General features: G+C 65.0%; 2 protein-coding genes across 2 annotated transcripts in view; both read left to right on the forward strand.

The window, feature by feature from the left end:
- The window catches only part of EMIHUDRAFT_240920 (hypothetical protein), a gene marked incomplete at both ends in the record, with an annotated part of 5,185 nt that extends 3,953 nt beyond the window's left edge, over positions 1-1,232 (forward strand). The window contains 2 exons of the mRNA XM_005774188.1: positions 134-269; positions 363-1,232. Of these exons, the coding sequence (XP_005774245.1) occupies positions 134-269; positions 363-1,232 (1,006 nt within the window). The remainder of the gene's footprint in view (positions 1-133; positions 270-362) is intronic.
- A 10,780-nt stretch (positions 1,233-12,012) lies between these two features.
- The window catches only part of EMIHUDRAFT_240924 (hypothetical protein), a gene marked incomplete at both ends in the record, with an annotated part of 4,637 nt that continues 1,405 nt past the window's right edge, over positions 12,013-15,244 (forward strand). Inside the window, 2 exons of the mRNA XM_005774189.1 lie at positions 12,013-12,577; positions 12,720-12,816. Coding sequence (XP_005774246.1) covers positions 12,013-12,577; positions 12,720-12,816 — 662 coding nt within the window. The remainder of the gene's footprint in view (positions 12,578-12,719; positions 12,817-15,244) is intronic.

Below are 15,244 nucleotides of genomic sequence, written 5' to 3' on the forward strand. Positions count from 1 at the left end.
ATCCCTCTCATTTCAGACCCCGTACACCTCCACAAAGCGAATGTAGCTGTTTCCAGGGCGTGCCGCTGTTTCCCGAGTAGCACGCCACCGCTCAGCCGCGCAGCCACTGATTTTCACTGTGACGTGCCTGAAGCCAAGCCTGCCAGTCGCTCATCTCAGTGCGCTTCCACGCAGGCCTCGCAGAGATGATGACCCACCTGAAGCCGGCTTCTGTTGGCTCCCTGTTCGGCTTCATCACCGTACTGGGTGGCGGCGTGAATGCGCTTCCGGTGAGAGCGCTTCCTTCCCCGACACGCACGTTCTCCTCACATCCCCGTCACAGCCGCACAATAGCCGACGTGATCACTTCCGTGCGTGCGCAGACGCCGACCCCGACAGAGCGCGGGCCGCTGTTTGCTCCCGGGCCGCTTTTTGGCGCACGGACCATCACCCTCTGGCCTCCGCCATGGAAGGCCCCCACTAAGGGCGACGCAGAGAACCAGCACTGCGTGCCCTGCTTCGTGAACCGCGCTGAGAAGTACGGGGGTGGCACCGGAGTGCTTGCCCTTGCCCTCAAGAAGGACCACGACGCGAGCTCGTTTGACTCGTGGCAATGCTCCATCGTGTCCTACTCGACCGGGGTCGCAAACCCGGACAAGCTCCCCATTGCGTCCGGTTCGTCGTTGTATAAAGCCGAGACCAAATGCTCTGGTGGCTCAATCTCGCCGGGGGGTGAGACGGCGGACGAGCTGCGTCAGACGGGCAACGTCTGGAAGCTCAATCAAGCTGGCGTGAATTGCGACATTGCGCCTGTCAACATCTCCTCGAACCTCATCCCTTACCCTTGGCAGGGCGACTGCAACAGCGTTGGCCACCCGGGCAAAACCTTCACTCAGCAGGTGTGGAGTATCGTGAGCGAGCAGAAGACGCAGTGCTCCCTCTCCTGGAAGAAGGACGCCCCACAGACGCCTATCGCTACCGGCAGCGCTGTGGACGGCAACAAGTGCACGTACATGTACGGAGATCAGTATGTGAACATCAATGGGGGGCCCCTCACAGGTGCAGTTTCGCTGAAGACAGCCACTGGTGGGTACTACCTCACCGACACAGGCTCAGGCCAGTGCCCCTGGGACGCACGGGCCAATTGGCCCATCAACGGCGACCTCGGTTCGTGCGAGTCCGCTATTGGTGGTTCCGAGGCGGGCTTCGAGGTGACGGGTTCCCTCACCTTCGGACACCCGCCCAGCAAGTAGCGTGCTGGAACAGCGCGCTTGCAAGCCGTCCTCTTTCGCCTCCGTCCTCTCTCGACTCACTCTTCTTCGCCTCGTCGCTTTTTAGTCGCTCTCCCCGGCGGCCGCAGGCGGCGCGGACGCGGGCGGGTCGGGCCACGTATTGTCGTAGCTGTGCGTCCGTGTGGGCTTGTCCTCCGGTATGGCTATTTGTTGTGTGTGTGTAGTTCCTGCGTCGTAGCTGTGCGTCCGTGTGGGCTTGTCCTCCGGTATGGCTATTTGTTGTGTGTGTGTAGTTCCTGCGTCGTAGCTGTGCGTCCGTGTGGGCTTGTCCTCCGGTATGGCTATTTGTTGTGTGTGTGTAGTTCCTGCGTCGTAGCTGTGCGTCCGTGTGGGCTTGTCCTCCGGTATGGCTATTTGTTGTGTGTGTGTAGTTCCTGCGTCGTAGCTGTGCGTCCGTGTGGGCTTGTCCTCCGGTATGGCTTTCATGGTTCGTAACACTGACCCACATGGTTGACCAACCCTTAGTGTGTGAGGGTCAGTGTTCACATTCACACCCCACTGGCACTGCGCACTGGCACCGTGGCACTGTACAGTGTGCAGACCGACATACAGCACGCACAATGTAGCACTTACTAGTAAGCGCGCGCATCCCCCGCGCTCGCCCTCCACGGCCGCTGAGCGGCGCAACGCACATGCCTCCCTCGCGCGCTAGCGGCTCGGCGAGGTCGGCCGGCGCGAGCACAACCCCAAGACGATGCCGTAACGCGTAAGCGGGTGGCTGCGCCGCCGCTGCGCCGTCGGGGCGACGGCGACGGCGGCGACGGCGGCAGCGGGCCGGGCAGCGGCGGTGGCGGTGGCGGTGGTAAGGGCGGCGGCGTCGAGGGCGGCGGCGTCGAGGGCGGCGGCGGCGACGGCGGCGGCGGGCTCGGTGGGGGCGGCGACGGTGGAGGCGGCGAGGGAGGCGGCGGGCTCGGAGGCGGCGGCGAGGGCTGCGGCGGCGAGGGCTGCGGCGGCGAGGGCGGCGGCGGCGAGGGCGGCGGCGGCGCCGAGGGGGGGGGGCGGCGACGGCGGCGGCGGGCTGGGCGGCGGCGGGCTGGGCGGCGGCGGGCTGGGCGGCGGGGAGGACTGGGCGGCGTGCGGCGATCTCGAAAGAAAAAACAGATCGCTAGCGAAAAAAGAAAGAACGAACGCATCCGCTCTAACTAACTAAACATACAAACAAGCAAGGGACACACACTCTGCATGCAGCGATGCTCTGGCAAGAATGGCGCCTAAAAGCTGTGTCTGAATGGCTATCGATGCTGCCTTCCCCACTACCTGCATTTCACTCGTCACCTCTCCGGCGAGAGCTCCCCTCTCTTCTTTCGGGTATTTGTTTTGGAGTCTGTCAGTGCGGGCAGCGTGCAGGCAATCGGGCGCTATTTTGTCGTACTCCTCTTCGGCGAGCGCTCCAAATCTAGACCCCATTGCCTTTAACGAGCTGCTCTCGCGCGTCTCAGGAATGTGGCTGTGTCTTTTGAATCAGGCGCCGCCCGTTCGACTCTTGCTGTCGCCCTCGCCGCGTGTTTCTCGTGGACCTTCCGCATGAAATACTCTCTCTCTCTCTCTCTCTCTCTCTCTCTCTCTCTCTCTCTCTCTCTCTCTCTCTCTCTCTCTCTCTCTCTCTCTCTCTCTCTCTCTCTCTCTCTCTCTCTCTCTCTCTCTCTCTCTCTCTCTCTCTCTCTCTCTCTCTCGCTCCCTCCCTCCCTCCCTCTCTCTCTCTCCCTCTCCCTCTCCCTCTCCTCCGGTGCCCCTGTCGCCGCCCCTGTCGCCGCCACCATCGGGGCCTTACCCCCCACCGCGCCGCCGGCCCTCCCTCCGAGACCCTCCATCTCTCTCTCTCTCTCTCTCTCTCTCTCTCTCTCTCTCTCTCTCTCTCTCTCTCTCTCTCTCTCTCTCTCTCTCTCTCTCTCTCTCAACACCGGGCATTTCTTCTTTCGCTCAGTGGTCCCTTTATTTCTTCTTTCGCTCAGTGGTTCCCCTTTACACCTTTCGCCAGCCCCCAGCGCCATCAGGGGTTTCCCCGAGCATCGTCTGCCAGTTGGTCTGCCAGTTGGTCTACCACAAGGTTGTCCTCCAGCTTGTGCCCGCCCGCGCGCGCGCGAGCCTAGCATCTTGAGCCCGCTTCCCGCACCCCCGGCCGCCCCCCCGCCCCGCCCCGCAGGCTTATCGACTTTGTCCCCCGTCCCCATCCCTCTCATTTCAGACCCCGTACACCTCCACAAAGCGAATGTAGCTGTTTGTGCACATATCCAATGCAAGCGCCCATCTCAACTTTCACGATGCGGCCCGCCGCGTGCCTCGGCCGCCCCCCGCGTGCGCCCTGCGGCCGAAGCTAGTGTGCCACTCTCCCTGGCCAACGCTGTGGCCGAGATTTGTCTCAGGTGCAAGATGATCATGAAGATGACGCTACTCACGCTAATCGTGTGCGCGGCCGCCGTGCCCGTCAACTCCAACTCGGAAGTTGTCCAGAACTCGGCGACTGGCGACGCGCAACCCGGTCTTGGCCTGCAGTTTGCTCTTCTCAACAACTGCTGGCCGGGGATCGCGGAGAACAAGTACTGCGCGCCGTGCAACGGAGGTGATGCCGCGTCGTGCGATTTCAGCGAGTACCCTCCACCGGGCACCACTGGGTGCTGCGAAGGTCTCGTGTGCAAGTGGGCTGGCGACAATCCGGCGGCCGTCGCGTCGCTGTACACAGCGATCTGCATGTCCAGCTCTGGCCCAGGCCCGTCGCCGTCACCGTCGCCCAGCCCAGGCCCTTCTCCGGGTCCGTCCCCAGCGTCGACGATGATCTCTCCGGCCGACCTTGCCAAGGCCTGGAAAGCTGCAAGCGGTGGTGCCTACGAGGCCGATTGCGCCAATGCTCTGGCCATTTCGTTTGGTGAGGGTGTCGTCAAGAAGTTCGCTTCGCCCATGCACTACATCTACAAAGAGGGCTCGACGTCCGAGTGCATGCAATCGCCGTGCTGGGCGGCCCCGGCCATGACGCTCGATGCCTTCATTCAGTCGAGCGAGGTCTTCGACTTGGACCTGCCCGCCTCCGACAGCCAAATTACCGTCGGCCCTTGGCAGACGACCACGACGCAGACGCATGGCGGCAGCGCGGAGCTGCGCGTTGCAGAGGCGATCGGCTACGTGCAGTCATGCTGCATGGACGGTGAGGTGACGGTCTCGGGCCTGCCCGAGGGCGAGGCGAACAACTGGTGTGGGAAGGCGACGACGCATGGTGATTGCCACAACTCAGTCGATGGCCAGTGCAACAACCCAAACCAACCCGGCAACGCCTACTACCCGGTGACGACCATCTTTGAGAGCCACCTCAACCCCGCGCTCACCTGGTGTGGCTGTGCGACGAACATCACCCCCAACGAGAACCACGCCACCACGGGCTACTCGGGACGATGCAACGCGGCGGCGGCCATTGGATCGACCTTCTACTCGCGCTACTTGTCCATTGCTAGTGCGGCGTGCTCCGCGTGAGGGCTGGCTACAAGCTTGGTGGGTCATCGCTAGATTCACGCCCGGCTGCATGCCACCGGCCTCGCCCAACCCGCCGGCGCCGCCGACCCCGCCATGAGACTGGGGCAGTGCCTCTGCTGCCTGACATGTGATAAGACGATAGCGAACGACCCTGGGGCCGAAGACAATAGCGAACGGCAATCGGTGCAAGTCCGGCATACGCGCAGGGAAAACGAGTGCGCGGCCCCGGGCTACTGGAAAAGGTAAGACGATACGAGAGCCCTTCACAGGCCTAAGTCCACGGCGCCAGAACTCAGTGGCAAAAACACCCACTGGCGACCCACCGTGGCAGCGAGGATTCCCGGACTACTGGACAAGGTAAGCGGTAAGGCAGCGCAATACGAGCTCCACATGGCGGCGCGACGGACAACGAATGGACTCTCTCTAACCCGCGACTCTAGCCCTTCACAGGCGTAAGTCCACGGCGCCAGAACTCAGTGGCAAAAACACCCACTGGCGACCACCGGGGCAGCGGCGGTGCTTCTCAAGATCGTATCTTGGCGAGCTGTGTGTGCGCCTAACATTAAAGGCACCAGCCTCGCCGCTACGGCTTTACCGTGATTGTGTATGGGGGGGGAGGGGGGGGAGAGGTAAAATGTTGTGTGTAAGCTGTGTAATACGGAATAGTAATAGACAGTTCTTGTTCTAAATCCAATTCAAACAGCGGGACTACCGCTGCACGGGGACACGCCCTCCGCCGGTGTCTGCACATTAGGATTTGTGTCTCGCGCCTTGCGGGGGGGGAGCGGAAAGGAGGAACCTCTTCCCAAGAGCACCACTCTTGGAGCGCCGCCACTACCACCCAGAGCGCTGCAAGCAGCGCCGGGCAATGACGGCTTACCGCCCACCCAGCCCCCCCCTCGGCACACCCCGGCAGCCAATGTGTGACGGCTCGAACCCGCTAAGCCATCCCGCAAGCGGGATAGCCCGCCACTCGAACCCGCAAGCGGGCGTACGAACCGCGAGCGGCTCGCACTCGTGACACGCAGGCGTCCGCCAGACGGCGCCGGGGCTAGGCGACCGAAGAGGAACTACGGCAAGAACCGCACACCACCCGCTGACGAGCGCTCGCGGAACTGGTCCGCGGCGCCCGCCAGGGGCGTGCGCGAGACAGGGCTCGAAGCCCTTTTCTGTGAGCAGGGATTCCCTCCCGGCGGGGGTTGTGGCGGAGAGCCGGCATGGGATTTAACGGCCGACGGACGGGCGTCTCGAGTCGGGAGGCGTCGCCAGCACACGGCTGCCTAGCCGCGCCGCTGTCCAGCGCACTGCCGCCTCGCCGCGCCGCTGTCCAGGCAGCGACGGAGACGAGAGACGACGGCGACGGAGACGAGAGGCGACGGACGGAGACCTCGAGTCGAGAGGTGGCGCCAGCACGCAGCTGCCTCGCCGCGCCGCCGTCCGGCGCACAGCTGCTCGCCGCGCCGCTGTCCAGGCGGCGACGGAGATGCACCGCTGTCCAGGCGGCGATGAGACGAGAGGCGACAGACGGAGGCCTCGAGTCGAGAGGTGGCGCCGGCGCACTGCTGCCTCGCCGCGCCGCCGTCCAGCGCACAGCTGCTCGCCGCACCGCTGTCCAGACGGCGATGAGACGAGAGGCGACGGACGGGCGCCTCGAGTCGAGAGGCGGCGCCAGCGCATAGCCGCCTCGCCTCACCGCTGTCCAGACGGCGATGAGATGAGAGGCGACGGACGGAGGCCTCGAGTCGAGGGGTGGCGCCGGCGCACAGCCGCTCGCCGCGCCGCTGTCCAGGCGGCGACGGAGATGAGAGACGACGGCGACGGAGACGAGAGGCGACGGACGGAGACCTCGAGTCGAGAGGTGGCGCCAGCACGCAGCTGCCTCGCCGCGCCGCCGTCCAGCGCACAGCTGCTCGCCGCGCCGCTGTCCAGGCGGCGACGGAGATGAGAGGCGACGGACGGGCGCCTCGAGTCGAGAGGCGGCGCCAGCGCACAGCCGCCTCGCCGACCGCTGCCCAGACGGCGATGAGACGAGAGGCGACGGACGGAGGCCTCGAGTCGAGGGCGGCGCCAGCGCACTGCTGCCTCGCCGCGCCGCTGTCCAGCGCATAGCTGCTTTGCCACGCCGCTGTCAGGTGCACAGCTGCCTCGCCGCGCCGCTGTCCAGGCGGCGACGGAGACGAGAGGCGACGGACGGGCGTCTCGAGTCGAGAGGCGGCGCCAGCACGCAGCTGGCTCGCCGCGCCGCCGTCCAGCGCACAGCTGCTCGCCGCGCCGCTGTCCAGACGGCGATGAGACGAGAGGCGACGGACGGAGGCCTCGAGTCAAAGGCGGCGCCAGCGCACTGCTGCCTCGCCGCACCGCTGTCCAGCACATAGCTGCCTCGCCGCGCCGCTGTCCAGGCGGCGACGGAGACGAGAGGCGACGGACGGACGCCTCAAGTCGAGAGGCGGCGCCAGCACACAGCTGCCTAGCTGCGCCGCCGTCCAACGCACAGCTGCTAGCCGCACCGCTCGCCGCGCCGCTGTCCAGACGGCGACAGAGACAAGAGGCGACGGACGGGCGTCTCGAGTCGAGAGGCGGCGCCATTGCACAGCTGCCTAGCTGCGCCGCCGTCCAGCGCACAGCTGCTCGCCGCGCCACTGTCCGGACGGCGATGAGACGAGAGGCGACGGACGGCGGCCTCGAGTCGAGAGGCGGCGCCATCGCACTGCTGCCTCGCCGCGCCGCCGTCCAGCGCATAGCTGCCTTGCCACGCCGCTTTCCAGCGCACAGCTGCCTAGCTGCGCCGCCGTCCCGCGCACAGCTGCTCGCCGCGCCACTGTACAGGCGGCGATGAGACGAGAGGCGACGGATGGAGGCCTCGAGCGGATAGCGGCGCCAGCGCCCTGCTGCCTCGCCGCGCTGCTGTACTGGCGGCGACAGAGACGAGGGGCGACGGACGGAGGCCTCGAGTCGAGAGGCGGCGCCAGCGCACAGCTGCCTCGCCGCGCCGCTGTCCAGCGCATAGCTGCCTCGCGCCGCTTTCCAGGCGACGATGAGACGGGAGGCGATGGACGGAGGCCTCGCCGCGCCGCTGTCCAGGCGGCGTCAGAGACGAGAGGCGACGGACGGGCGTCTCGAGTCGAGAGGCGGCGCCACTGCGCAGTTGCCTCGCCGCGCCGCTGTCCAGGCGGCGATGAGACGAGAGGAGATGGACGGAGGCCTTGAGTCGAGCGGGGCTAGCGCACAGCTGCCTCGCCGCACCGCTGTCCAGCGCGCAGCTGCCTCGCCGCGCCGCTGTCCAGGCGGCGACAGAGACGAGACACGCAAGCGGCCGCTGTCCCACCAAAGGCGGGGCTCGGGGGTGGCGCTGGGCGCCCTGCGCTGAAGCATTAGCGGCATTGCGGCAGCTCCGAAGCAGACGCGCTCGGGCGTGCACGCAGTGCACCGGCCGATCACGCCTCCGAGATGCGCGCTGAAGCGGAGCCCAAACCGAAAGGGTACTGAGGAGACTTATCTGCCCTCAGTGTGCTTACCACCCAACTCAGTAGGTTGACAGCCTCTCGGCCACAAGAGCCGATGAGTCGATAGCCAGGTCAGTCAGGAGCCCCCTCACACGAGAGTGGGACGCCGGGTCTGGGCCCCCGCGTAATCGAGTTGCGTAGCAAAGTTTCGTAGCAAGTGATAGCGCTGCGCCAGCAGAGCTCCTTGAGGCTAATCCGACCGAAGACATAGCTGCCAACGGGAGCCAGCAAAGTATCTCGGGGACTTGCCTAGCCTGCTCGGGATGAGGTCCCATGCTGCGGCGCTCGCCGCAGGCGAGGAGGGCGGTATCGTGACGAAGTCTTCAAAGCGTGTCCTCCGCCCCGAGTGTTCATCGCATGGAACTCCATGACGGGGCTGTCACTCGGGAGCCAACTGTCGGGATTGGCCAGCTTCGGGAAACTGCTGTCCACGTGGCTCCCGCAGACTGCAGTGGTTTCTGCGAGTCGCCAACGCGCGGTAGGCGCGACAGAAAGGCAAGACGCACCTCTCTGCGATCATCCCGTTTCACAACGAAGCACGAGAGCGTGCTCGACAGAGCGACAGCGCAGCGCACAGTCCAACGGTGGGGTTCGAGGTCGGTTACTGGACCGTCACGTGTTCAACGACGTTGAACAGTGTTCAACCACGGCGCTGTTCACAGCGCGCGCGGACGGCCGTTCTGCGAGTCCAGCTCCGCTGGACTTTTGTAAAGCATGCTTGTGGCAAGTTATAGACGCTAGTATCGACCTCAGAGACCCAAACCCGAATTAATAATTAAGGCTCAAAGTATGGTTGAACAACCGTTGAACAAACAGGTTGAACAACGATATCCGACTAGTGCGACCGCTAGACGGCGGTCTCCGCCGGCCCCAAGGCTGCCCAGCCCCAGTACCACACCGGCCACGTAGACCGTAGCGCTGGAGTTGGTCAGTGAGGCACTAGACGGGCTACGGAACCATGCGCGCGCCGGCCGGATAGGCTGCGCGCAGGGGCCGCGCCGCCTCGATTTCGCATCTCCGCTCCGCGGCCGACTGAGGGGCCAGCTCGCCCGGCGACAAGCCCAGCCATCGCCCAGCGCCCCGTATCGACGGAGGGCACGCAAAAAACCCGCACCTACGACTAGGGTGAGCCCGTGAGGGCGTCGGTGTCGGCCGCGGGCGGGCTGCGAGGAGGGCGCGGGTGGGAGCATGGGAGATGCACCACCGCTCGACGAAGACGCGCCCGACGAAGCCCTGCTTGCGGAGGATGGTCGATCCTCACCTACTAGCGTCGGGCGTGTGCGAAAAAGAGCGCAAATCGGAGCTCAACTCGCGCGCGGCTGGGAAAGGGGTGTGGCACCCCTCCGAAGGCGCCTCGCGAGGAGCTGCTGCTGCCTCCAAACGCGCTCGGGCAGCACGTCGGCGCGCCTGCGGGGTTGGGGAGGTGAAACTATGCTTGCTGGCACGCGCATCCCGCACCACCCCCACGTCCGCGCGCACCATGCCGCCATCCCACCTCACAGCCAAGCGCCATCGCCGTCGGACGCGGCGACGCCGAGCGGTGGCCTCGCAGACGACGAGCGCGATGAGGCCGCCGCGCCGCCGGAGTGGCCGGCGCGTGCCAGCCGCTGGCCCGCCCAGCGTGGCGGGACCGGCTCGCCCATCCTGGCCCGCGCGCTTGCCGACGCGAGAAGATCGCGCGGGAGGGCAAATCTTGGGCAAAATGCCCTGTTTGCCAATCCTTCACGGCGACTTCACGTCGGAACGAGTCGGATCGACGACTCCCCGCCTGCACCAGCGTGTGCGCCTTGCAATTCTATACAGAATCGACACGTGGTACGTCTTCTCAATCGCTCGTGGAGAGGAGCTACGGCCATTCCTAAGTAGTGTTCAACGACGTTGAACAATGTTCAACGTCGTTGAACACGGTCCAGTAACCGAGGTGGCCCCCACCCTGGGGCCTCCCATCAAGGGACTGCAGCAGAATACGCCCAATCTTGCACAAGTGCAAGACCATACCGTCAGTGGCCGCCCAACACTCTCTTTCTCTGTTTATCCATTAAAGATGCCCTGCAGCCATACGAGTACTCGTATTCAAGATGCGTTGCGTTTTCCCTATTGAAAGTCGCGACAAATGTCCCTGACGTCCAGCCTGCAGCATGGCGAGGCGCGAGAGCGCAACGCGGTCGCGGTGGCGCACCGAGAGGGGCCGCCTGGCCACCGCTGCCACGGCGCCGCACGTACTTCACCCACTTTCGCGACTGTGGCCATCCAACAGTCTGCCGGCGCGGCGGGCGCATTCGAATGCGCCGGCCGCGCCGGCAGACTGCCAGTGCTTGCTACCCCGGGCGCACGTCAGCCGCGAGGACAGCGCTGCATCGCCGCCACAGCAACGCCTCCCCCGCATGGCCGCCGCCAGCAATGCCGCCGCCAGCCGCCGCATCCAGCCGCCGCCGCCAGCTGCCGCCAGCACTGCAGCGACAGCTCTCTGCTGCCCAGGCGCCGCCGCGGCCACGAGTGTCACCGCCACGTCCCACGAGTGCCACCGCCGTCAGCGTCGCCATGGCCACTGCCGCCGCCAGGGGGGCGAGAGAGGGGCTCCATATGTGTGTATGAGGTGTGTGTCTGGAGGCTGTCGCTTCCGTTAGCGGAAACGCAGGTACAAGTGCGCACACTTAATGATTTTCGACCGACCGCAGGGAAACGCAGGGGCGCCCCCCCCCGACCGAGCTGCGAAACAACGGCGTCCACACCGGCCGCCGCTCGAGAAGCCCCAAAATTTTCTTCGGCGCTGCGCGCCGTTGCAGTCGTAGCTGTAGTCGAGTGTAGGTACACGTATGTTGCAGCCCAGCTATCGTGCCGCAAAAAGGTCCATGTGGCTAGAAAAAATGCTGCCGGTCGCCTCGAAAGCGCCCGCCGGTGTGTGTCCAAAGATGTAGCGCTACAAGTTTGGGGACGCATCCGACACACGGCAGGTTTTCGCGCTTCTATGCTGGCCAACGGTGATGACGCCGTCGCGTCACCGACGGCTCGTGCTTGCGTATGATAGCAACCCCTCGTCCGACGGCAGCGTCCTCGTGTCCGCCACTCCGCCCGCGCGGCATCATTACTGTCCGCCTACACCACTGCGGCCGCGGCCGCACCCGCAATCGAGGGTGGAGAGTGGCCACGCGCTCAGTCACACTACTACGTGCCATCTGAGCACGTCTTGGCGTATACGAATGAATATCTCCCGATGCGTTCCGGGCCGCGAGCGGCCGAGGGGGTGCATTGTACCCACTCGCACGCCGGCACGAGCGCGGCGCGGCCGCAGTGGGGCAAACGGGGCATCTGGGGCTAGCTCATCTATGAGCATCATCTCTGCCGCTTCTCGCCATCCCCGAGGAGCAGCGCGCCCGAAGCAGGTGAGTCACGGCCGCTGTCCAGCGAGCGCGGCGGCGGGCCTGAGGGAACCTCAAGGAGTAAATAGAAGTTCGAGATTCGAATCCTATTTGACAAAACCGGGAGCGTGAGCTGGAAGTGACGGGAGTACAAGAAAATCGCCCAAAATTTTCTTCGGCGCTGACGCGCCGACAAAGCTGGTGTCCGACCCCGACCGCCGGCCGAAACAGCCGCGTCCAGCCCGACCTGCGGCCGGCCGAAAATCATTAAGTGAGCGCACTTGTATTTCGAATAGCAAACGCGCTTATAGCTGCAGCGCATCTTTTTAAAAAAATGACCTAAAAAGAAAAACGCTCTTCGGGGGCAAGTATTTCTTTTCTGTGTTCTGCTCGAAGCGGCAGCGCCCCCAGACCGACATGGTCTGGCTTGACAATGTAGATGTCCTCGTGCAGACGCTGTGCGCGCGGAGCCAGCGGCCGGTGAGGACGCAGCAGATGCGCCGCACCGCGATCGGCTTCTGCCTCGACGACTCGAACCGGGCGCTCCTCGTGGTCGGCGACCGCGCGAAGGAGAAGGAGCAGCACGAGTGGCCGGTGGCTGGCGGAGTCGCCCTGCTCGCCCGATTCGTGCGCGACGGCAAGGCGACTCTCACCCTCGCGCGGCAGCACAAGCAGATCCTCCTCTCCAACGCCGAGCCGGCGAGGCTCGCCGAGTGGCTGCACGCTCTCAAGGGCGGAGCGGCGGGACGGCGCGACGAGCGGCCCGCCGCCTCCCCTCCGCCGCGTCCGCTGGCGAAGCGGACGCCCGCAGCGGCCAACGTCGCCGCCTCCCCTTCGCTCGCCTCTCCGACCGTCGTCAGCCGGAGGAAGGCGCGCGACCTGCGCCCGTCGCCCGGATCGCTGCCGCTGCGGCCGTCGCCCGTGCTGTCGCCGTCGACAAGGCAGGCGCTGTCGGAGGAGCGGCAGCCTAGAAGCGGACCACGTGTTCTTGTATCCCGGCTAGCGCTCGAGAGGACACGTACGCCGCTGTACTCGGCCGTACTCGGCTGTACTCACGGGACTCGTAGCCCGTGGTACTCACGCGGTGCTCCATACGTTGCACAGCACCGTACCCCCGCCCTGAGGTTGGCGTACCGTCATCATGCAGGAGCAGCAGGCCGTGCTCAAGGCGGCGTTGCGTGGCGAGTCCTTCTTCTTCACGGGCGGCGCCGGCACGGGCATGTCGCCCTAGAAGCCTTCTTGTCTTCCGACCATCTCCCCACATCTCCCCATATCTCCCCCATATCTCCGCATATCTCCACATATCTCCACATATCTCCACACACCTCCGCATATCTCCACACACCTCCCCATATCTCCCCATATCTCCCCATATCTCGCGCCTAGAAGCGGAGTACCAAGCTGTGGTCCTCCTACCAGCGCTCGAGAGGACACGCACTCCGCTGTATGCGACGTTGTTCCGCGTCTTCACTTGACACTGCTCCATACCGCCTTCCAACCCTGATGTCGGCCGCATGCTCCTCCCGCAGGCAAGTCCTTCCTTCTCAAGTCGCTCCTCAAACGGCTTCCCGCGGACACAACCGCCGCGACCGCCACCACCGCCATCGCCGCCTGCGCCGTCGGCGGCGTCACGTTGCACCACTGGGCGGGGATCGGCGACGGACAGCGGCCGCTGGCCGACATGATCCGGTCCGCAGCCAAGCGGCGAGGGAACGAGTGGCGTGCGTGCAGGGCGCTTGTCATCGATGAGGTGCTCCTCTCTCCCCGTCTCTCCCCGTCTCTCCCCGTCTCTCCCCGTCTCTCCGTCTCTCCCCGTCTCTCCCCGTCTCTCCCCGTCTCTCCCCGTATCTCCCCATATCTCCCCATATCTCCCCATATCTCCCCATATCTCCCCATATCTCCCCATATCTCCCCACGTCTCCCCGTATCTCCCCCCGTCTCTCCCCATATCTCTCCGTCTCTCCCCATCTCTCCCCGTCTCTCCCCGTATCTCCCCATATCTCCCCGTATCTCCCCGTCTCTGTCATTGACGAGGTGTCGATGCTCGACGGCACGCTGCTGGACAAGATCGAGGTGAGCAGACGCACCAAAGAAGCAAGCACCAAAAGAAGCATAGCTTTGGAGTCCACGGCCCCTGCACACGGCCTGCACACGCACACGCGAGATCGCACACGCACTTCTAGATGCAATCTCTTCGGTGCGTGCGCGAGAGGAGGACACGCGAGAGCACGCCAGTTTATGCTGAGAGTGCAGATCTCCCCAGATCTCCCCATGTCTCCTCCTCTCTCCCCAGATCTCCCCATATCTCCCCATGTCTCCCCACATCTCGCCATGTCTCCTCCTCTCTCCCCATATCTCCCCAGATCTCGCCATGTCTCCTCCTCTCTCCCCAGATCTCCCCACATCTCGCCAGTCCCGCCATGGCATAGCTCTGATGGCTCGCCTCCCCGGAGCCCACAGCTCACACGCACGCAGCCAGACACTAACAGCACTCCTGCACTACACGGACACGTCGCTCCTCAGCCTGCCCCGGCTCCGCGCCGCGCGAGGCGGAGCTCTGGCGCCCTGCTCTGGACCCAGTCTTCATTCCGCATCCTCCGGCTGGTAGGCTGTCGCGCGTGCCGTGCGGCGACGCCGCGGACGAGCTAGCCCTCTCCCAGGGACAGCGCCGTGGCGATCACCGCCGCATTTCTTTTTTTTAGGCGGGACGAGCGCCCCTTCGGAGGCGTGCAGGTCATCCTCTGCGGCGACTTCTTCCAGCTGCCGCCCGTCTCCCGCTCGGGCGAGTTTCGCTTCGCGTTCGAGGCGAGAATGCCTCCCCATCTCTCCCCATCTCTCCCCATCTCTCCCCATCTCTCCCCGTCCCTCCCCGTCCCTCCCCATATCTCCCCGTCTCTCCCCATATCTCCCCACATCTCCCCATATCTCCTCATACCTCCCCATACCTCTCCATACCTGCCCATACCTCCCCATATCTCCCCATACCTCCCCATACCTCCCCATACCTCCCCATACCTCCCCATACCTCCCCACACCTCCCCACACCTCCCCATCTCAAGGCGGACTGCTGGAGCGGCGTGGTCGGCCGCACCTTCGAGCTGCAGACCGTGTACCGCCAGGCGAGATATGGGGAGATATGGGGAGATATGGGGAGATATGGTCGGCCGCACCTTCGAGCTGCAGACCGTGTACCGCCAGGCGAGAGATGGGGAGATATGGGGAGATATGGGGAGATGTGGTCGGCCGCACCTTCGAGCTGCAGACCGTGTACCGCCAGGCGAGAGATGGGGAGATATGGGGAGATATGGGGAGATATGGTCGGCCGCACCTTCGAGCTGCAGACCGTGTACCGCCATTCGAGAGAGACGCGCACACACATGCACACACACACGCACACGCACACGCACACGCACACGCACACGCACGCACACGCACGCGCACGCGCACGCGCACGCACACACACACACACCGCTCACCCACGCGCACCGCGCCTTGCACTTTCAATGCCGCGGGGCTCCTGTCGTCTAGACGTGGAGTCGCGAGGGCCCCCCCACAACCTTGTGTGTGTGGAGACCTTCAGCACCCCCCCCTTCTTCCCCGCCAGGCGGACCCCTAGTCCCATACCCCTGAGGTACCGAACCCAGTCCCC

The sequence above is a fragment of the Emiliania huxleyi genome (assembly GCF_000372725.1).
Source record: "Emiliania huxleyi CCMP1516 unplaced genomic scaffold EMIHUscaffold_319, whole genome shotgun sequence".
Taxonomy (NCBI): Eukaryota; Haptophyta; order Isochrysidales; family Noelaerhabdaceae; genus Emiliania; species Emiliania huxleyi.